General features: G+C 32.2%; 1 protein-coding gene across 1 annotated transcript in view; it reads left to right on the forward strand.

Annotated features, from left to right (window-relative positions):
* Positions 1–23,402, forward strand: part of LOC101898271 (protein trachealess) — a 140,399-nt gene extending 116,997 nt beyond the window's left edge. The window contains exons 4-11 of the mRNA XM_059131682.1: positions 8,667–8,902; positions 15,159–15,226; positions 15,336–15,618; positions 15,678–15,799; positions 16,080–16,142; positions 19,309–19,502; positions 19,590–19,696; positions 19,839–23,402. Of these exons, the coding sequence (XP_058987665.1) occupies positions 8,667–8,902; positions 15,159–15,226; positions 15,336–15,618; positions 15,678–15,799; positions 16,080–16,142; positions 19,309–19,502; positions 19,590–19,696; positions 19,839–21,427 (2,662 nt within the window). The 3' untranslated portion in view covers positions 21,428–23,402. The remainder of the gene's footprint in view (positions 1–8,666; positions 8,903–15,158; positions 15,227–15,335; positions 15,619–15,677; positions 15,800–16,079; positions 16,143–19,308; positions 19,503–19,589; positions 19,697–19,838) is intronic.
* The last annotated feature ends 261 nt before the right edge of the window (positions 23,403–23,663 follow it).

Raw genomic sequence — 23,663 nt, forward strand, 5'->3', positions numbered from 1 at the left:
AAAAAAGTATTTTTTTTTTAATTTTTAACTTCTTTTTAGAAAATTAAAAAAAAAAATAAAATCTTTTTCTCACCTTCCATGACTTATTGTTGTCATTATTGTAATTTTTCATTACCAGTTTCTCACATGTAATACACATATGTATGCATGCATGTTTGACGCACACCCTACGCTTCAATCAATTGCCAAGGTATTGTTCGCCTTTTGAATACAATAGTGTAAGAAGTGACTAATTGCCGGCAATTAATATTGACCAAGACATCCATCCGCTGTCAGCAAAAGGTCGCACTAATTCTGTTAGCAAGTGTCCGACGACATATTCTCACATTAATTTTGCTTCAGGATGGATTTGTGTCCATCAAAGACCAAGTCAGACAGTGTATTGTATGTGAAAAGTGAATAATTGCCATATAAGTGTAACAAATTAATAAGAGGCTATTATTGAAAAATACCTCAACAAAAAAATGGAAAAACTTTTTGTTTTGGTCTAGAGCGGTTTTGAAAATAGAAGTAAATCTGTGTGAAGTAAGAGGAAATTATACAACTATATTAATTTGATGATATTTTTAACAATAATGGAAAACATTTTCTACATAAAACCAGTAAAGAAAGTCTTAAAGTCGGGCGAGCCGACTTTATGATACCCTACACCACTTTGCCTATTTAGTACAGCTTCACAAAACAAATATAAGTCCTTATGGGGAATTTGTGAGAATTAAATCATACTACGATTATAGTTATAATTTAAAGTCCAAAGGACTAAATTTGTCGAGGCATTTGTGTCTTTTCAATTTAGGCTTTTATTACCCATTAGGCTCACAATTAACTTGAAATCGGATAAAGATATATATGGGAGCTATATCCAAATCTGAGCGGATCTCGATAAAATTTAGCAAATATTTTTCTGAGCTGTATTTGATATGTTTTTCTTAATATCGTTGTTATGGAGTGCATATTACGGCTGTGGAGAACAAATATAACAAATCGGATGAACAATATGTATGGGAGCTATAGCTATATCTGAACCGATTTTCATTAAATTTGACATACTAATTTCTAGACTCAATCTGGTCGTAAGCGCCAAATTCCATCCCATTTGGGCTAATATTACACGCAAATCGGACGAAGATATAAATGGGTGCTATATCCATGCCATGATTAATGCAGGCCATGTTCGGCACCACCTCATATTAAGTAGACAACAAATATAATCATTACTTAAAAATATTACTTCCCATTCTGATATTCCCTTCAGAACGTGTATCTTATTGACGTCAGAGACAGGGTTCTTGCCTTATGAAAATATGAAGTGAAAAATATGTCCTTTATATTTTTTTTTCATTTGACAACTGGCCATTGTAAACTGGCCTCTTCAGGATGCTCTCAAACTCCAACCACTTGGTTCCTTAAACATTTTAGTTTTAATTCGCCTAAATTCAAATCCAAATTTTCAGACGTATTTATGAGCCATGAGTAACTTAAGGGAACATAAACAGGAGCATAACTCATCTCAGAACACCAGGCTTTAGATACATCTTGTTTTCTAGGAAAATTTTATAAAGAGGTTATTTTGTTAAATTAATGTTATTTTCTCGTTGGGCGCCACATCATAATAGGCTGTCAACAAAAGAGTACCAAAGAATATATTAAACAAGCATTTTTCTCAGTTCATTTTATACCCTACACCATACTATGGAGGGTATATTTACTTTGTCATTCCTTGTCGTTTGTAACACCTCGAAATACACATTTTAGACCCCACAAAGTATATATATATATATTTGATTAGCATAAAATTCTATGTCGATTTAGCGATGTCCATCCGTCTTTTGAAATCACTCTAGCTTCCGAACGAATCGAAGTAGATTTATAAAATTTTACTCAAATGAATATTATGTCTGCAGGACTTTTGGTATTGAAAATGTGTCATGTAGGTCCACGTTTTCATATAGCCCCCATATAACGGTACCTCCCGATAATCGGTATTTTGATGATTTTAGCTACATTATTCACCGGAATTATTTCAAATTTGGTATTTGAAGTTCGAGATGGATACTACAGCCTAAGACAGAAAATTGTTTGTGTCGGTCCACGTCTTCATATGGTCCCCATATAACGGTACCTCCCTATATTCGGTATTTTGATGATATTAGCGACATTAATCACCGGAATTGTTTCAAATTTGATATTTGAAGTTCGTAATAGATGCTACAGCCTGTCACAGAAAATTGTCTATGCTGGTCCAGGTCTTCGTATAGCTCCGGTATAACGATACGTCCATTATTATTATATATTATTCACCGTTTATCTCAAGTTTCGAATTTTTGAAAATTTTCCAATTCCTTCCAAATCGAACTTACTGCTTTTGTAACTTGTTAATATTAGAAGACATAATTATGAGCTATGTAATCACGTAAGGAAAATAAAAAACTTTTTTCAGTTACTGTCTACACCATGTTGGGCGCCACCTCCTAATAGGTTGACAAAAAATATCAGAAATTACATCCCGTTCTAATATTCCTTTCATAACATATATTTCATTGACACCAGGGACAAGATTCTTGTCTTTTGAAAATAGGAAGTGAAAAATGTACCCTTTATGATTTTTTTATTCGACATTTCTTTACTTTAAGAAAGATTTCATTTAGCACTCTCATAGAATAAGAATTGAGCCCCATTTGGGATTCCCTTACCAACTTTCGAACGCGATATTTAATAATTATTCATATAGGCAGGTTTTAGCGACTTTGATTGATTTTCGTCGATAACTTACGAAAAAAATTATCATTTATTGCCGAAAATATAAACAGTTTAAAAATTCTCGTTAGTATTGGTCTGTACCAGAACTGGAAGAATGTATCAATGTTTACTACGATAACCGATTTTCCGCTTATGAAAAAATTACAAAAAAGCAAATTCTTGCAGGTTCTGGAATCATTAATTCTGTCGGTAATAGCACAACGTGCCAGAAATTGCTCTTGATCCGGTAGCTTTTGTGAAATCATATTTTCAATTAATGTCAACCTCACGTTGGGCGCCACATCACAAAAAGTAGACAACGGCATGTCAAAAAGACTTTACAATGAAACATTATTAAAAAACGTAGACAGTCATAAGTAATGCTTTCAAATTCAAACATTCTAACTAATAAAAAAAGTAATTAACAATAAAACAGGTTTTCCTATTTGGCCCGTGCCAAAAGTGCTTCACACCGGTTCTGTTACTTTTTGTTCACAATTAAATATGTCATAGTCTGTGGAATTTTGTTTTAATAAATTTAATTACCCGAAAATATTTTTATAACTTTGCAACAAATCATACACAAACCCTTTTTTTGACGAAATCTCTAGAAAATGAAGAGAAGTCCGACAGCAACAACAACTCCCAGCTCTTCCCAAGAAATAAAACAAGACAAAAATAGATTATTTAAATCATTAAAAAAAGGTAGTCCGAAAAATGATAACTTTAACTTTAAAACACCGACACTCGCTTAACGTTATATATCAATCCCCTCCGAAACTACAAAGGTTTTCTTATGAAGTTATCATCAGCAGACGTCAGAAAATGATATGCATCTCTCGGTGGAATTGCAGCTGCCAAGCAACAAAGCTTAGGCAGAACTTGGTTTAAAGCAAGCCCATATACCCAAATGCAGCATCTCTTCTCATCTCGGTCTTTTGAGACACAAGACAAAATTCACTTTAAATCAAGCCATAACAACAATAATAACAATAAAATCATGAAAAGCTGCCGCGCAAACATCACATGAAACAAATGAAACAAAAAAAAACTTCTGTATTTAGATCAAAACAAAATATAACAAGCCAAAGTATAGCCGTAGACAAGCAACAAAAAAAAAAACAAGCCGCCAGCTCGTAATCAAGTAGCCGTTTATATGTTTTGTAAAATGCTTTAAGCTCATGGTTTATTGTTGTTGTTGCTGATGGCTTTCGAGTTATGGTCTATTTTCGTGGGGGTTTTGCGGTTTTGTGTTAACTTGTTTAAAAATCATAAAACTAAATGATCTCTGTTTTTTGTTGTACTTGTTGTTGTTTTGTGTAGGTTGAAATTTTGGCCAATGTAAGCCAAAGAACTGGTAAGAGTTGCTTGTAATTATGTATCTCTTGTCATGTCCTAATTGAAGACAAATTTTTCGATTGAAATTATTTGATAGCAACATTTAATTGTTGCAATTAGAAATTAAATCTTCTTGAACTATGGACTATTTAAGATTGGGGTTAAATGAACAGTGTCACAGAAAAGTTGTTGGAGTTTAAATGGAGTTTATGAAAGTAAAAAAGGTCCATTTAAATTTGGTTTTAAAGATAATATTAAAGCAACATTTTATATTGAAAGGAAACGGAAAACTTAAACAAGAAAATGTTAATCAAATCTACCAAAAATGAATGTATGGCACTATAAAACACAGATCAGAACTTACAATTTTGAATTGCTGAATACTTGGGCTGGAATTTCTTAGATATGAAATTTGGACTCCCTTGAGCTGACATTGCAAAATCCAAATTAAAAATATATATAAAATTTTCTTTTAATCTATGTTGGGCGTTCCAAAGAAATTTCAAAAGAAAATGTATTTAATGATTTCGATTCCATCGTATCTTCGTTCAATTAGACGTTGTGTAGTAAGAAAAAATTATATCTTTGCCTAAGATGTCTTTTAAGTACCCATTTGGCGCCTAACCACAAGCCAGGGTTTGAATATGGCAAGAACTCGGAATATGCAATGTTAAAAATAATTTTTGAATATTACCCAATTATTGCCACTTGAGTTTTAAAATAAGAAATAATTATATATTTGCCTATAATGTCTTTGAAGTACCCATTCGGCGCCCAATGGAAAACCAGATGCAATGTTAAAAAAATAATTTTTGAAAAAAGTAGGCGCTCAATGTCACCAAATAATTGCCATAGGGTTTTGGAAAGGAGAAAAAATATATCTTTGTCTAAGATGTCTTTGTAGTACCCATTTGGCGCGCAACGGCAAGCCAAGTTTGAATATGGCCAGAACTCAGAAGATGCAATGTTAAAAAATAAGTTTTGAAAAAATGACCCCCAATATCAATCAATTATTGCCATTTGGATTTTGAAATTAGAAAAAATTATATCGTTGTCTTTGAAGTATCCATTTGGCGCCCAACGGCAATCCAACTTTGAATATGGCAGGAACTCAGAAGATACATTGTTAAAAAATAATTTTTGAAAAAATGGCACCCAATGTCGCCCAATTTATTGTTATTTGGCCTAATCTTTGCCTAAAGTACCCACCCAATTATTTCCATTGTGTTTTGAAATGAGTAAGGCTCAAGATATGCCAAATATTTTAAATAATAAATTATTTTTACACAAAACATGTATTTCCTTTCCCCAATTAAAACAAAATTATTTTGGTTCTCTCACATCTTTTATACAATTTTGTTTCAATTAGAAGTTGTGTAATGATAAAAAAATTATATATTTACCCAAGATGCCTTTGATTGTCTTTGTCAGCTATGAATTTGACAGGAGTAAAGCTTAAGATATCCTTAATATTCCTGTTGTTTAAAATATTAAGTTACTTCGATCCATGTTAAGCAATTTTGAATTGAGTAAGACTTCAGATTTCCCAAATATTTTATACATTTTTTATATTAAGTTATTTTTATCAATTTCATACATATCTTTTGTAATTTATTTCCTTCCCACGAAAAAAATGGCTTCGTTCCCAAAAACCACAATTATTGCAAAATGATTTTGATTCTCTCACATCTTTTGCAACATTTTGTAAATATCTTGAAAAGGAACCTCTCCACAATGTTTAATCGGCTTTAAATGATTTTCCGCTTGAATGCCATTTTACCTATTAAACAAATATTCGCACCTCGATCGTGTTTGTACAATGAAGATGTTATGGATCACTTAGTGTTACATTGATGGAATTCTCTGCTATGCTTTGCAGGGTAACATTGTAATACCCTACTAATCTGATTATTGTGGATAAATACATGAAAACATTACAACGCTAAGCGGGGGGATTACAACTTAAAAGAGGAAACGGAGGGTTCGCTTTTTAAGAAAAAAAAAACACACACAACAGGTAAAAGAAGTCAAAATGTCGGATAAATTAAAACTGCAACCTTTTTACATTACAATTTAATTAAAAATGTCTCCAAACATTTCTTCCCTGCCAATGGATAATATCGACAACAATTTAATGCTTAAATGTGAAAAAAATATCCAAAAATTAATTAAATTTCTCTAACATACAACAAATGATCTTCTTTTATAACGGCAATTTTTTACGCTTGTCTAATCAAAGGAAATAGGTGAACATTTGCCCAGCAAAAAAAATGCAAAATTTTGCGAATGCTGTATTTTACATTAGCTAGACCAATTTGTTTAGCATCCATTTGACACACAGGCATCACATTGTTTGTTTGCTTAACTATTAGCAAAAGTATTGACAGATAATTTTTCATCAATTGATTGGCTACAACGAGAGTTTACACACACACACAAAAACACGCGCGGGTAGTTGTGATGATGCTGTGAAAAGATCTTTTGACTGAAGATTAATTGTTTTGGTATTTTCAAACCGAAGACGGCAGACGAAACCAATATGAAATGCCATTGACAATTACTAAAGTTGTTTACGTCAAAAATCTACTCACAACACTATGATGGGTTTCGTTTTGACTCTTTTGTAAATGTTGACAAGAATTTATGTGCAAGGAATATTGGGACAAACTGTAGCATAAATAATAGTTTGGAACCTATTGGAGAACAATCGTATACCAACAGTGGATTGAATTTCATAGAAAGCATTCACAGTTTCGAGTTCCACTTGCAAACATTTTTGAAACTTACGTTGGGCGCCATTGTAAAATCAAAGTCTATTGCCTCTTACTAAGCTTAGAACTTGGCTCCGAGTTTCATTTTCAAAATTTATGCAATGTTTAATTGAAAACCCATATATAGGGATATATGAAGTTTTAAGAGGTCATATTTTAAGCTTCTTATTTAATAGTAGTGGAATAAATAACTAGTAAAGATTTCCCAATAATGGCTTATTGTTTTTAATTTGAAATAAATAATAATAAATAACTAGTAAAGATTTCCCAATAAAGATTGTTTTAATTTGAAATACCTGACTAAACGCGTTTATGTCACCGTGTTTCCATCACAAAACTTTTAAGATTTTACGTTGGGCGCCATATTCCAAAAATCTTCATACAAGACAATACAGGCTGTAGTTTTCCTCACATGAAATTTCTTTTTTACAAAGTTAATCAAATTTCAATTGAAATTCCGACAAATTTCAATTGAATTACTCTTTCAATTAAAACGGACCATTAAAAAATCAAAAAAAAAATGTATTTCTATTTCTATATGTTCACATTGGGCGCCATAGATTTAAGAACAAAAAATCGGTCTTTATTTGCCTTGAAATACTGTAGTGAAACTTATCAATTTTTGATAATTCCATTCACATAATTGATCAAATTTACGTTGGGCGCCATATTTCAATTGAAATTCCTCTTTCAATTAAAATAGACCATTTTTTTAAAAAAGTTTTTCAAATTAAGTCAATATTTCTATATGTTTAACTATAGTTCCATATTGGGCGCCATAAATTTTGGAACAACCAAAAAAACGCTCTTTGTTGAGTTGTTGTTTGCGTTGGAATAACTAATAATTAGTCCCTTAATACATTTCAGAAAAAAAAATATTTTTTGATATTGGGCGCCACATCCACATTGATCATTGTATTAACAACTATGTGTGAAAAATAGCCCTGGTTTAATGTAGAAGTTGTATTATATTTAATCCACTGATTCTTTTACGTTGGACACCAGGATGGGAATCCGTGTTAGCTTTCTACAGCCTTTCATATATGATTTAATCGGAGTCAATTGATTCTTTTACTTTGGACACCAGGATGGGAATCCGTGTTAGCTTCCTACAGCCTTTCATATATTATTTACTCGGAGTCAATTGGAAATATTCTTGAATCCTAAATCCCATATAATTTTTTGTCGATTAAAAAATCTAAGATATTTTAAATTCAAAATTCCCATAATGTAATGATATAAATTGCAAATATTAGCCAAAATGTTAATACAAGTAAAAATAATAGGTTTGAAAAGTCTATGAAAATTAAATTACTGCCACCCTAATAGTTTCTCGAACAAAAATTATTTTACTGTGCAATAATTTAACGTTGGGTGCCATATCTTAAGCTTTAATTTTTCAACGATCGGTAAAAATAATATTGGCCAAAAAAGCATTTTTGGAATTATATAATATTCCAAGTTTGGGCGCCAAGTCCAAACTATCGAAACAATTAGGCTTTCAGAAGGCCATTTCTTGTTCTAAATTTTAGGCAACATAACTAACAACATTGCCAAACATAGCTTTAGGCTTTCATAATTGGCAAACACAATTACATTTTTCAAAATTTAAGCCAAAAGAAGCATCATTTAGTATGATGTGATATTTTTACATTGGGCGCCAAGTCTCAATTAATAACATATTTATACGTAATCTTCGTCTTTCCTTTTCGAGCAACGGAAAATAATTACATATTTGAAGACTCTACATTTTAATTACCTTCTCTCAATAGTTTAGCGACATTTACTTATTATTGTTTTTTTTTTTATTATTTACAGAATTCTAGAATTACGCAAAGAAAAATCCCGCGATGCAGCCCGCTCTCGACGTGGCAAAGAAAATTTCGAATTCTATGAATTGGCCAAAATGTTACCCTTACCTGCAGCAATCACCAGTCAATTGGATAAGGCTTCGATAATAAGACTGACCATAAGCTATTTAAAACTAAGAGACTTCTCCAGTCATGGTGATCCACCATGGACCCGGGAACAGAGCACCAGCAGCAAATTGAAAAGTAAGTATCTAACAAAATTCAAACACACATGCATATATTTTATGAATGATCATTTCATTTGGTAGACACATTAAATAGCAAAAAATTTAATGACAACCAAATACAATTGCAAAGTCCATAAAAACTCCCTCCATAATTAAATGATTTTCTAAATTTGTTTCTCTATAATTATTTACTTTTTTGTTTGTTTAATTCATAAATTTGTAATACACACGCTTGTTTCTAAACGAAAACGTTTCAACGTTTTGTTATAATTCATCAATTAATTATGCCAAGCACATATAACATTAAATTTCGTCGAATAGTTAATAATAATAATAAAAAAACCCCAAAATACTGAGAGCAAGAAAAACACACAAATTTCACTTCCTTTAAAAATATTTTCAAGTACTTATTGCCCCTCAACTCAATGACACAGAGTAAAGACAAAAACAAAACGAAAAATAAAAAGCAATTTATTCAAATGTAAATTGCTTTGCATTTGCTACCTCTCTCTCTCTTTCGCTCTTTATTGGTGGCCAGCGTGCAAAGGGAAATTTCTCTTTTTGTTATTTATTTATCGATTGGTGTGCAAGTGTTGTGTGCTGTGCATTGAGTTATTTACGATGCATTTCATTAAACCGCCATATTTTTTTCAGGTGTTGTTGTATCTTTTCTTTCTTATATGACTCCTCTTCTTTTGCCTTTTGTTTTCCTTTCTTCTATTTAAATATGGCCGCTATGTTGTTATGTTATCTATTATGGAAATGATGATGATTCAATGGCGGGGACTAGGCATTTTCGATTATTAATAAAAAAAACTTATGTGGTTTTGGGTGAAAGAGAAGGTATTACTAATTCCTAAGTTACATTAGGTCGCCAAACAAAAAAAAAACGAACGGTATAGATTAAACGGCATAAATTAAAGGTTCGAGACTAAGGTTTGTTAAAATAACAATAACATAAAAAATAAGGAAGAATACTGATTTTAATATTTTTATCTAAATGTTGGGCGCCAGATGTAAAAAATCCCTTATAAGGAATAAATTTCTCCCTAAGACCATTTGTAACTATGGGACTGTATTTGAATGTCGAAAGAACATTAATGCGAAACAAATTCTATGTGTGTATTTCCAATATTTGTTTTTTAAATTTCTTTCGACCTACATAAACAGACCCGCTTTTTACAATACAAATAGTGTAGCTATTCCGATTTGGGGTATATTAGGGTTATTTACACACCAAAAAGAGGACTTCTCTGTCCAAAATTCTATTCTTACTTTTAATTCATAGTTGTTAGAAGGAATGAATGAATCTCGGCTTTTTTAAGATAATTGTTTGATTGGACACCTCAAACCCACTCTTTTCGGATGTAATAAGAAAATATAGAATTGGAATTTTCAATGGAATTGTATGAGATTCTACACAAGGAGTTTTTTGTGAGTACTTTTTCCTCTGGAAGAGAATTGTCTATATAAGTCCACGATATCGCATATTTTTACGATTTTAGCGACATTTTTTACGGGAATTGTTTCAAATTTCGTATTTAATGTTCGTAATGGGTACTACAGCCTATGACAAAAATTGTGTATGTCCACGTCTTCATATTGCCCCGATATAACGATAACGGACAATATTCACCGATATTGTTTCAAATTTCGTAAGTGAAGCTCGTAATGAGTATTACAAGCTGTGGCGGTTTGTAGGTCCACGTTTTCATATAGGTCACATATAACGGCACCTCCCTTTATTTGGTTTCCAATTTTATGATATTAGAGATAGTTTTTACCGGAATTGCTTCAAATTCCGTATTTAAAGTTCGCAATGGGCACTACAGCCTGTGACAAAAAATTGTATATGGCGGACCATATAGCCTCTATATAACGATTTTCCTTTGAGTGGTATTCTTCGACGGATTTTTTATTTATTTATTTATTTATTAATTTATTTATTTATTTTTTTTGAAAATTCCTGTTTTTATTTTTTTTATATATATTTTTTTTTTGTTTTTATATGTTATTAATAAAGAAAACATGAATAGCGTCTGTATAACGATTTTCCTTTGAGTGGTATTTTTCGACGGATTTTATTTCGAAAATGCCTTTTACTTTTTTGTTGGAATATGTTACTATATATTTAACAAAGTTTTAGCAACATTTTTAAGTTGAGTTGTCTGTACATAACAGGGTTTGTTCCGCATTGGAAAAATAATTTTCCAAAAAATCGTTTTGTGTCTTCACACCTTTAGAATCTCGACACCACCTCCCTAAATAATGCAACTTTCAAATGACTCAGCAAAATTTTGTAGTCTTTATTGGAATTTTCTAAAATTTATATAAATGGTGGTTTATGGTTCGTATCAAACCTCTCATAAACGTTTAATTACTTTTTGTTGAAAGTTTCGGATTTTCAAAGATTTCTAATAATTATCGTTGCTTTAGTATATATTTCTGGCAATTTCCCTTGAAGACAACCAATCAAACCAATTATCTTCCTTTCTTTATCTTAAAATTCTTTTAATAAGTTAGCCAATGAATCTCGATGAACTGTATATAAAATTCGACAATGCCCCAAATGTTGGAATTTTTTACTTCATTTTCATTGAATTCAGTAGCTACCAATGCAATATTCATATAAACATTTTATATATGAAGTCATAAATTTTGCGTTGGTATATAGCAACTGTACTGTTGTGTGCTTTGTTGCTGGTAACTACTGGCTGGTGTCATCCATCCATGCCTTAACGTCAATCCAACCAAGTAATTTAACCACAATTCATTTGACCGTTTATTCAAAGGTAGCTTTTTTTGTTTTTTTTTTTTTTAAATAATGAAAAAACCATACAAACGACAACAATAATAAAACGCTATATATATTCGATTCGATTAATTTGCATAAAAAAGTGTGTAAAATATACAAATTTGTTTGTTTGTTTCTGAGCTCACTCACACAGCTCAGCGGTTGTGGATGATGACGACAATGGTAGTGCTCATGCGCGCACAACAACCAACCATTTTGTTTTGTGGCACATTTTTATCGCCACTGTATTTATTTGTTGATGTCTTTATCGTTTTTGTGTTGTTTGTTTGTTTATGTGTGTGCTTGGTAATTGAAAATTTTCAGTTTTTTTGTTTTCATTTGTATTTAAAGGTAACGGAAGGTTAAATTATTTTTTTTTTTTTGTCATTTGTAAAATTCCCCATTCAATTGTTGTGGATACACATTAAAAGTAATTGAATTATTTTTCATAGCTCTTTGGTTTTATTTAAAACGCTGACCATAAAGACACTGAGACTATTCCAAAAACAAAAATGGATTTTATTACCTTGATTTTAATTGAGTCATTTGCTTAATACAAAAAAATTGATTTTGAAATTGTTTTTTTTTTTTTTTTTTCTGCGCCAACATTTATTAAAGGAAGGAATATGTTTATGGATATTTGCCAGGCAGATTTTAAGGTTTTTTTATAGCAATATGTGTACATCTAGAATGAACGATAAATTTTAAATATTCTTTATAAAAAAGGAAATGAGTCATAATTTCTATAACATGTGGATTTTCAAATGTTTTTTTATGAATTGCAGCCAATTTAGTTAGAAATTTGCATAAGTCTTATGGATTTTTTAGCATTTTTTCCAAATTATCAAAATCTGAAACCTGCTTTATTCCACTCCTTCTTAAGACCGATTATGTTTTTGTGAGACTTTTTTAAAAAATAATATAATTCTCTTTAAAAGTAAACATTTTTAAGTAATTTCTGTAAATAAAATGGAAAACGTATTTTGACTATTTGCTCGACTCGTTTACGATTATTTCGTGACTATTTTAAACCAAAACATCAATAAAAATTAGTATTAATTAACCTTCAATTTTATTGTGGTTCCGAAAGGTTGTGTTGCTGTTGTTTTTTGGTGTGGGGAATAAATGTTGTGGCATTATTTCAAAATTCCAAACCCCCACCCCGCCATAAAATAATGACATAATCAAAAGTCACAACAAATTGGACATGACAAATGTCACGATTTGGAGAATTACAAATTTATTTGCAGTAATTATAAAATATTTAACACAAATTTGGATTTAAAATCTTGAAAGTAAAGCAAATTTAGATAGAGGACCCAGCCCTTAGACAGTAACAATATTGGGAGGATTTCATTCTTTGGAGGGGATTTCAGATCTATCCTTCCACCCAATATGAAATTTAGTAGCATTTAGTACGCATATCCCAAATAATAGACTTCTCTTTATCTTAGACACAAACAGTGATCCGAATTTAGTACCATTTAGTACTTTTCGAACTGTGATCCAAAATTAGTACCATTTAGTACTTTTCGAAAAAATATAGTACGCATTTGCCAAACCACCAACAGATCTCAATTCCAGATACAAACAGTGACCACAATATCGAATTTCGGGATTCAAGCTCACTCAATTCCAAATTAAGTTGCATTTAGTACTTTTCGTGTAATTTTAGTACTCATTTGCAAAACCGTGCCTTATCTCATTTCTAGACACCAACAGTTATTGCAATCAAAAATTTCATGGCTTCAGTTCTATCCCTTTACTCAATTCTAAATTTAGTACCATTTAGTACTTTTCCGCACCAAAAAATAGTACGCATTTCCAAACCAATGCCAAATCTTAATACACCGATAACATCAGTAATCTAATTATCAAATATCAGAATATTATCTCTTTCCCTTCACCCAATACCAAATATAGTACCATTCAGAACTTTTCGTACAATTTTAGTACACATTTCCGAAACCACATCCATATATTCAGGTGTAATCGATGTGTTTTCTACTTAACATCTAGAAGCCAACCTCTCAATAACTTTTCAATGTATATCCTTATTTTAGAATGCCATATATTAAACAGGATACCTGAAGTATTAATATTTTGAAGGTATTTGTTACATTTTTCAAGGCTATGTCGGTAGCAAACTATTTGAAACCAAATATTCAGCATCTACAGGTATTGCCACATTGGCCATTTTACACTATCCTCTAAAACCGAGCCTTGTAAACTTCCCAAATCAAGGGCTTATGTTATATATTTTAATGTAATTTAATAATTTTTTTCCCAGAACATTATTTTTAACACCAAACATGAAAACCCCTGTTAAACGTCATTTTTTTTTTAAAATCCTCCCAAAAAGTCTTTCAATAATTCCCATAAATAATTCATAAGCAGCTGAACCCTCACTTATTTGCGCTTAAATCAATGAGCATGTATGGGTAAACAAAACTTCCACAATTCATCCCTCACATGGCAATTATACCTTACTATCCTCCGGCATAAAAACAACCTTACAATGAAATGATGATTATTTTTATTGAATTGTCATAAAAAATACGCCAGCACACACACACCCTCGCACTCATGCACACACTAGCAAACAAGTGTATTTGTATAGAACTAAGTAAATTGCTTGGCCAAAATCGTGTGGGGGAGAGAGCAAAAACAAATAAATAGAAAAAAGTGCAAATGAAGCATATGTGTTACTCCAGGGATTGCCAGGACAATGTTCGGCAGCCAGTGGTCAACACCTTGGCTGGCTAGAATTTCATTGTTTTTTTTTTCTTCTTTTTTGGCTTGAGCTCAAGGAATATATTTGTGGGAGTTTGTTTCCAGGGCGTCACACACTTAACCTCTGTCTGTCCAAAGTTGTTTTGATGGCGTTAAGCTGCTGGGCGTTTGCAATAATAACAATAATCGTAATAATCATAAGAAAATGTATGCTTTCCCTTGGCGTTAGTTCCTTTTTTTTTTTTTTTGGTATGACCGGGATGGGAAAATGCACATAAATTTTATGGCTTTTTTCAACTCAATTTTTTATAATTTTTTGTGGCCTAAAGCCAAAATCATAAAAAAGCCTTTAATTGAATTATAGAAAAAATATTGTTCTAAGATTTATGTTTTGTAATCCTGGGTAGCTAAGAGGGGTTTGGTAATAAATTATGTGGGAATCGGCCACTGTCAAATCCATAGCAATGCTAGGCGCATGTTTTGGTATAGCCAGTAAATAACACCACCGGCACCATCAGAATTTAAACCAGTATAGAAAGTCTTAAAGTTGGGAGGGCCGACTTTATGATACCCTACCAAACTTTTTCCATGTATATCTGTCACTTGGTACAAAAACGGTGTTTCGTAATGTTCTACATAACCGCTAACCCCAAACCATGATTATTGTTTTTTTTTTTTTTTTTTCAATTATTTTTACAAGTCTTTAATTTTGTTTCTTCCATTTTTCTTCCTCTCAATGTTGTAGGTGCAGCCATAAGACGTAGCCCCGCCGTTGATTTGTTTGAACAACATCAGGGTACCCACATACTACAGGTAAGCGCTTGGTTCTATTTAAATTCCCTCTCTCATGAAATGCAAATTTCCAAGTAGTTTTTGTCTTTGAATTAACAAATATTTTTCTTTTTTTTTTCATTTCCTTCAGTCTTTGGATGGCTTTGCCTTGGCAGTTGCTGCTGATGGCCGTTTCCTGTATATTTCGGAAACGGTATCCATATATTTGGGCTTGTCCCAGGTGGAAATGACAGGCAGCAGTATTTTCGATTATATACATCAGGGTGATCATGCCGAAATTGCTGAACAACTTGGCCTAAGTCTGACATCCGGCGGTATTAATGGATCATCATCTGGACCGGCTGGCATGTCATCACCACACTCTGGAGGCTCGGATGATGGTATTGGCTCACATGGTACCAATAATCCAGATGGTAAGTTTTATTGCAAAAAACAAAAGAAATATACAACTAATGTGTTCTTGTTTTATTAGTTTCCGGTCAAATGACAATGAACTCAAATAGCGGCTATAAAGGTTTCGAACGTTCATTTTGTGTACGCATGAAATCCACCTTAACCAAAAGAGGCTGTCACTTTAAATCTTCCGGTTATAGGGTAAGTTTTTTGAAACCATATATTTTATGTGTTGGGAACTTTCAACTTAAAAGTTCCGCCAAGGCCTCAATGTAATAATATATAATTCTTGTAGTTGTAGTATGTTTGTAGACCGTAGTTTCTTTTTGTTTTAGATTTTTTGATTTCTAGCTTCTGTTCTGTTCATTAACTCTCCCACTCATGACAAGTAAAACAAAAACAAATAACACCAACAAAAACAGAAATACAAACTAAGTTATCCATCTTAAACCCTCTCCCTTTTCCCCTTCATTATCTGCAGGCTAATAATGACCAATCGGCCAGTGGTGGTAAAAATGGTAAAAACTTGGGCACCAATTATTCGGTACGTATCAATCAAAATCAGTACAAAGAATCGAAATCGTTAGCAAACTCTACTCGAATTATCAACAATAATTGTGTTTTCGTTTTTTGGTTGTTTTTCTAAAAACTTTATAAAAAAGTAAAACAAAATTAACAAAAAATTTTATGTTTCGTAATTTGAATAAATTTAATGTATTTTCAAAATTTTACTAACCAATTTTTGTAACGACTTTAAGAAAACTTAACTGATTTTATTGATCAGTATCGAAATATAGCATTGACTGTTCACGATTTTTGTCATAATTACATATCGTACATACCTACAACATGTGTATATACTGCAAATTCTCATCATTGATTTGAAAAAAAAAGAAACATTTTCATTTTAGTTGTGATAGAGGAAAATAATGAAACGTTTATTAACAAAAAGAAAATTATAAATAATTATTATAAAAAATTATATATTCCAAAGAGCAGGCCCCAAAAATTATCATCATTTTTATTAAATATTACTCAGGGAAAGTCATTGCTTTGAAATATTTTCATAAAAATTGGCAACTTTAATGTCAATGTTTATAAAAATTAGTTGGCAACTCAATAACCTAGTCCAGTCAAGTCTTACATAAGGTCGGCCAAGAAAACTATTTTTGAGAACAGTTTAACAATAAACTTAGTAGTTTCTGTACTTTTGTGATATGACTCTCTTTGAATTTCAAATCACAATATGTCTTTTGACAGCAAACTTAGGTGTGAGATGGGCTTATTGACCGACCTTATTTAAGTCATAAGTCCAGTAAATTAAAACGAAAACTTCAAATTTTACAGTTTGATCAGCTTTATTTATATCAGATTTATAAGCAGCTATTTTCTGGCTAATGTGAAAAATTATCCAAGTTCAAACAACGGTTAAAAGGGTTTATCGGCTTTCTCAAAAAGGTTTAAAATGTGACGAATACATTTTGAGGAACAAATATTTTTTCTAATTGAAATGTTTACGCCTCAAAAGGTAACGTAACTACACCTTTTGTAATTCAAATTATTTCAGTTGTAATTTGATTATTCCAATCGCAATTCGAAATTTTTCATTTGTATTTCGAAATTTTCCATTTGTATTTCGAATTTTTCCATTTGTAATGTAAATTAATATGATTCGAATTACATCTGAGAAAGGTGTAGATATAAAATATCTCTACGTTTGGGATGTGTTTGACAGCTGTCATAACTACTCTCTCAACTCGCTGTTTCAGCTGGCTTTCAAAATAAGTTGACAATTACACATTATCCGTTGGATATCTATTTCAGAGATTTCGATTTAGCTTCCACATTTCGTGGCAGGTATAACAAAATAGACGATGAACAAAAAACGATATAATTAAAAAAATGTAATGAAAATAAATTTCACTTTGATTTTAGGGAACTATGGTTTAATATAAGGCCTTATTCAACCAATCAAAATAATATTTTCTGAATATATTTTTTGTTTGTTATCAAATTTTAACATTGCGTCATAACCGTCCATTTCAGTTGTACTTGATAGAATGTCAGATATTTATTTGTACGATATTCAATTAATTTCATTCAACATTTCTAAAATCTTGAAAATATTTTGTTTGAGAACGGCCCTCAAGTTTATAAGTATAAATTTGGTCGTCGCGCCCCCATACCAATTATACTAATTGATTTGAAGCAGCACCATTTCCAAGAAGGCATTTCGAAACCATTTTGGGGGAAACTACTCAAAAAATATATCTTTTCTAGTTAAAATATACAAACATTTCAGAAAAGTCATAATTTAGGAAGAGGCAATTGAGTACGTCCCTGATTTAAATATATTTACATTTTTGGATGAGAATTCTCATTCTGGGATCCCTCTGTATTATGCCGTTCATGTAGGAGAAACCTATTTAATTTCTCCTTAATTTGTCAATAGTCATAAACTAATTATTTATTTTAACACCAATTATGGCGCCCATATATATGCACTAATTCCCATATCAATAAAAGACATAATGAACTCATAAACTATCACTTCAATATGATTTGCAAAAATTTTCTGATTCAACCTTTTAAAATACATTTGTTATACTACACAGTAAAAATATGGCGCCCAACCTGGAGTCATTCTAACATGTTAATTTAGGTACTTTAAAATTTTTCAACTAACACATTCAGAGAAGTAGAAGGATTTAAAAACCTCGTACCACTTTAAATGCTATATAACTTTGTTGAGATACCCCTCTCTGCTTTATTGGCCTCGATATTCATTTGATAGTACCTTTACAGTTTATCAGATTAAGTAAACCCAGTGGATTTAAATTGCCTATTCCATTACCTATTCCACCAACTCAACCTTCTCAGATACAAAGTGCTGATTCATCTGTTAAGAATATACGTCAATATACGAAAGTTTGTGAAATGCACTTTTAAACAGAAATAAATAAATACTCCGCCCAATTCACCTACTAATCGCATAAGAAGAATCCGCTAGTTAATCGTTGTATATATCATAACAGATTTGAAACACCGTGAAACTGACTAAATAAAACCTATAGATCCCGTCATAGATATTCCTGATGTTATTATAGCATATCGCTTTATGGCGCCCAACAAGGAGAATGACAAATGGATTCTACATTTTCAACAATATTATCACCTAAACAGAATTTTTAAAAATTTTGTCTAATGGTAATACACATTTGTTATATCGTTATATTAACCATAAAATAGGTTATGAAAATAACATTGCTAGAAATAAAAAGAAGATATTTTCTAAAAAAAATACATTTTTACATAAGTCAATGTCCCTCTAAGCTACCTCTTCAAAGAGTTTAGAGCTTACATATTCTCAGCAAGAATTATACCTAAGCTTAATTTCCAGCCATGATATACAGACATTTTTTTGCTGAGAGAATGGCGCCCAACGTTTGTCAGCCTCTTGAATTCAAAAATCTAACATTATGAATTTTTCATAGATTTTTAGAGAAAATGTTGATACTTTCCCAATTCCCCTTGAAAATGGTGATGTCCGCAGTACAGATTAAATGCCCCTTTAATATTTATCCTTTACAATAAGCCAGGATTTCCTAAATTGTTTTTCTCTTTACTTTTGAATTACTTTTTTAACTTTACTTTATTTTATTTTTGAAATAAAAGAATTAATTTTCATTTCCCTTTTTCTCTACTTAAAGGTTGTCCTGCTATTGTGTAAACTACGACCGCAATACACATTCTCACACACAAGGAAATCCCAACCCCCTCTATTGGGTATGGTTGCACTGGCCATAGCGCTGCCACCACCATCTGTGCATGAAATACGCTTAGAGTGCGATATGTTTGTGACAAGACTTAATTTTGATTTTCGCATTGCCCACTGTGAACCAAGGTAAGTTTGCGAATAACAACGACAATCATTCGGGAACTAATTGTGATTTATGTTCTTCTTTTTTTTTTCTTTATTGATTCTGTATAGAGTATCGGACTTGTTGGATTACTCGCCGGAAGAAATGGTGGGCAAAAGTATGTATGCCCTGTGCCATGCTGAGGATGCCAATCGTATGCGAAAACATCACACAGACCGTAAGTATTTTATTTCATTTCCCCCCTTTTTAAAATTGGAAATTCAAATAAACAACAATTAACAATTGCCAGCTGAAGATTGGCATTATCATGTCACACGAAGTTATTTAAATTTTTTTCTTTTTATCCTCTTTTCGTATAGTTATTGAAAAAGGTCAAGTCCTAACGGGCTATTATCGCCTAATGAACAAAAGTGGAGGCTATACCTGGATGCAAAGCTGTGCCACCGTAGTGTGTAACTCGAAAAATGCCGAAGAACAGAATATCATTTGTGTAAATTATGTAATAAGTAATCGTGAAAATGAAAATCTCATCCTGGATTGTTGCCAACTGGAGCCAAGCATTGACAACATCAAACACGAAGATATTTCAAGTCTTGACAAGAGTTCAGGTTCACCAAGTGGTGATCCATCGACGAGTACAATGGATAATGGTGGTCTCAGCGGCCTGGCGGGAGCAGAGACTAAATTAGCCTCACCCAAAACAGAACCCGAATCCCAACAGCAACAACAACAACAAAGATCCAGAGGCCGAAATGCCAACAATGTAGCAAACAACAATTTGAATATGATTAAGGACAGTTCCAGCACACCAACCATTGTGGGAGCAATGGACGATGGTTCGGCGAATAATTTACCCACCACAGTTGCTCAAGCTCCCACACCGGCACCCAGCACAACAAAGCGTAAACGCAAGAGCAAAGTTGTACCCCAGCAGACCGATGTTGATTCCAGCAATGGCGCTGTTGATCCTGTGGTTAATGAACCAATTGCCAAAGTTCCTGCTTTAGATCGTGATACTCCACGTAGTAGATTGCCCTCGATCATAGATGATAACCAACAACATCAGCAACAGCAGCAGCAGCAACAACCACAGCCACCACCAACTCAACCTCCCCAGATACAAAGTGCTGAATCATCTGTCAAGGATTTAGAGCAAGCCATGTCAAAACACCTGCCGTCACCCAGTAACACGGCTGGGAATCCAGTGGCCAATACTACCGATTTTAGTACAGATTCTTTGCTCAAACAACAACAGCAACAAAATGAAAAGAGCAGCACCATTCAATGGATTGGAACACCGCATTATCAGCAGCCAGCACCGCCAATGCCAGCAACAGCTCTCCTACGACAGCTCTATGCAAATCGCGAAAGTGTCATCAGGGCCACAGCGCGGCAAACTCCCACCGGTGTGTTTTATGGTGACCAACAGACCGGTCCCCTACCCACACCACCTGGCAGCGAGTCATCCTATGATAATCAATACATTCAATTGCATTCACATCCTCAAAAGACTTCAACGGATGCCTTCACCAATTTGGTATCCACCTATGGTACTTATCATCATAGCTCGATAGATTATCACAATGCCATGACACCACCCAGTTCGGTATCACCACGTGATTCCAACAACTCTTTGAATGCTGGAAAACCTCCCACAACCGCAACAACATTGACCACCCTGAATGGTAGTTATGAATATGTTGATCCTTTAAAGTCACAATATCCCACGACTACGACCAGTGCAACAGATGTCTCATCACCACTTCCACTCAAACCTCAACCCTATTCGGCCACGGCAGCAATGCACCACACAGGCACTACTGCCGATGCCACCAGTGGCCTGACCTATAGCAATTTAGATCAACAACAATATTTTACTCCCCACTCCAGTTTCCATTTGTATCATAAGGGCGCCCCAACAAGTGGTTGGTATTCCACACCGTCATAGGTCGACCTAAATAATCAAAATTTCGAAACATCGTCAACTTTCTTCGATTCATGTGGAACATCTTCACCAGCTACGTCAGCATCATCGTTATGGCATCAAAGCTATGTGCCAACAAATGCAATGTGTGGTAATGGCAGTGGCAGTACATTTGTAGGTCGAAAAGATGGCTGGGACATAGTGGGTACATTGGGTAAGGTGGCACGAATGTTTTTCAATGTTCGAAAGGGAAACTGAAATTGGGAATTTTAAGTGGATTCGAATTTCGCCATTTTACACTAATCATAAACTATTAAGGTGGTGTGGTTAGATTCCTTCAAAACTTTACATATTCCAAATTTTAAGAAATGTGTCGACATGACAATCAAAAGTGAGAAAGAATTATTAAATATTTATTGAAACAACACGTTGGGCGCAACTTTACTAGCTCTCAGTGCCAGATAGCCCGAATATTTTTTGTAAAGATCATATAAACGATTTTAAATTAAGACGGAAAGTGTGTTGCATGATGTTCCACCAAATTTGACGATTAAAACTATTGTATATTGAGGGTAAAAGCCTTGTACATTTAATACATAAATGTCAATTATATCAGCTTTAGGTATGATTGGCTATTAAAAGAATTTAAAACGCTTTGGCATGTAAATATTTGAAAAGAAAATAGAATTAAGAAATAGCTTGGGTCCGATTATGAATAGGAAATCATAACGTTGTTGGTTTGCCAACTGATTATACAGCATTTCGCAAAACGATTGGTAGTTGGCAACTATAAACGTCCACCATAATTTATGGTGTTGGCAATACAATTTTCTGTGTTGGTTGGTAATTCAACTAAAGATCGTAGGACACAATACAGCCATTAATCACCACAAATACGCATAAATAATTAAATATTTTGATAAAATTAAAAACAAAACTCAAATTCCAATGAATTTTAGGAAGCCAGCAATTAATTATTTCCATACTTTATATAAACAATTGTATATTTTTTTCATTTTGTGAATGGTAGTATGTTAAAACATTAAATGTTGTTAAATAATTGTTAAGATTTGTAAATTAAAAAACAAAAAAAAAAGAGAAGAAACAAAAATCAAACTACAACCATTATCCTAAACAAATACTCATACTCAATTCTCAATAACAAACGAGATTTAGTTATTAAAACATAAACCAACATAATTACAACTAAATTTAATATTAAGACACCAATTCCCAGATATACTCAAAGTAATATTGTAATTTTGCATAAAATATAAGCTTACATTTAAAAAAAAAGCAAATAAAAAACAAACTCCATGAAATGTTGTATGTATATTCCCAAAAACAAAAACCAACTTCCAAGACTTAGATAGTGTGCCAATAATTTAAAACAAAAACAAAAAAATGAAAAATTATTACAAAACGACAAATTTTTATTTATACATTTCTTGTTTCCGTTAACTTTTTGTATAATTAAATTCGTTTCTAAACAACATATCAAATGCTTCCTGTTTTAAATTAAGATTTATTAGAATTAATCTCCCAATAAACAAAATAAATTTTATTAAAATTCTATGAATAAATTTAAGAGTTTTACAATTTTTGTTAAGCAAATTGTTTTTCTTTTTGTAATATTTTTTTCTTTTTCTAATGCTTTAAGTTTCTAAATATTATCATAATTGTTTTACCAAGTTTTGTTAATAGTTTAATTAGCAATTTTTATAAGATTTTATTAAATAATTCTTTGTCAATAGTTACAAATTGTATATTTAAACAACAATCAAACAACATTATATGAAAACAGAACACATAAGCCACACAATTTTATGCATAAGAATGAAGTTTTGCTAAAATATTTAATGTTCGCTATTTTCAAAATATTACAATAAAACAAAGAAAAACGAAATTATTTAAATAATAGCACTATAGTTATTATCTAAATACACAAAAATACAAAAAAAAAACACTATAATAAATAATATTATAATTAAAATTAAAACGATGTTTTATTTGTTATGAATTGTTTAAGTACTCAATAATTTGTCATACTTTTAAGCGAACTCCACAATTGTATAGACGAAATGAAAAGTTATATTGTAATATACAGGTGTTTGTGGAGCAATGTTGAAAAATTCACCAGAAAGGAAAGGCCAAAAGCCGGGCGGGGCCGACTATATGATACCCTGCACCACTATGCGTATTTAGTATAGCTCACGTAACAAAAAAGTTTATATTGCGAATTTATGTGAAGTAGATCACA

This window comes from Musca domestica, unplaced genomic scaffold (genome assembly GCF_030504385.1).
Source record: "Musca domestica strain aabys unplaced genomic scaffold, Musca_domestica.polishedcontigs.V.1.1 9, whole genome shotgun sequence".
In the NCBI taxonomy this organism is placed as follows: Eukaryota; Metazoa; Arthropoda; class Insecta; order Diptera; family Muscidae; genus Musca; species Musca domestica.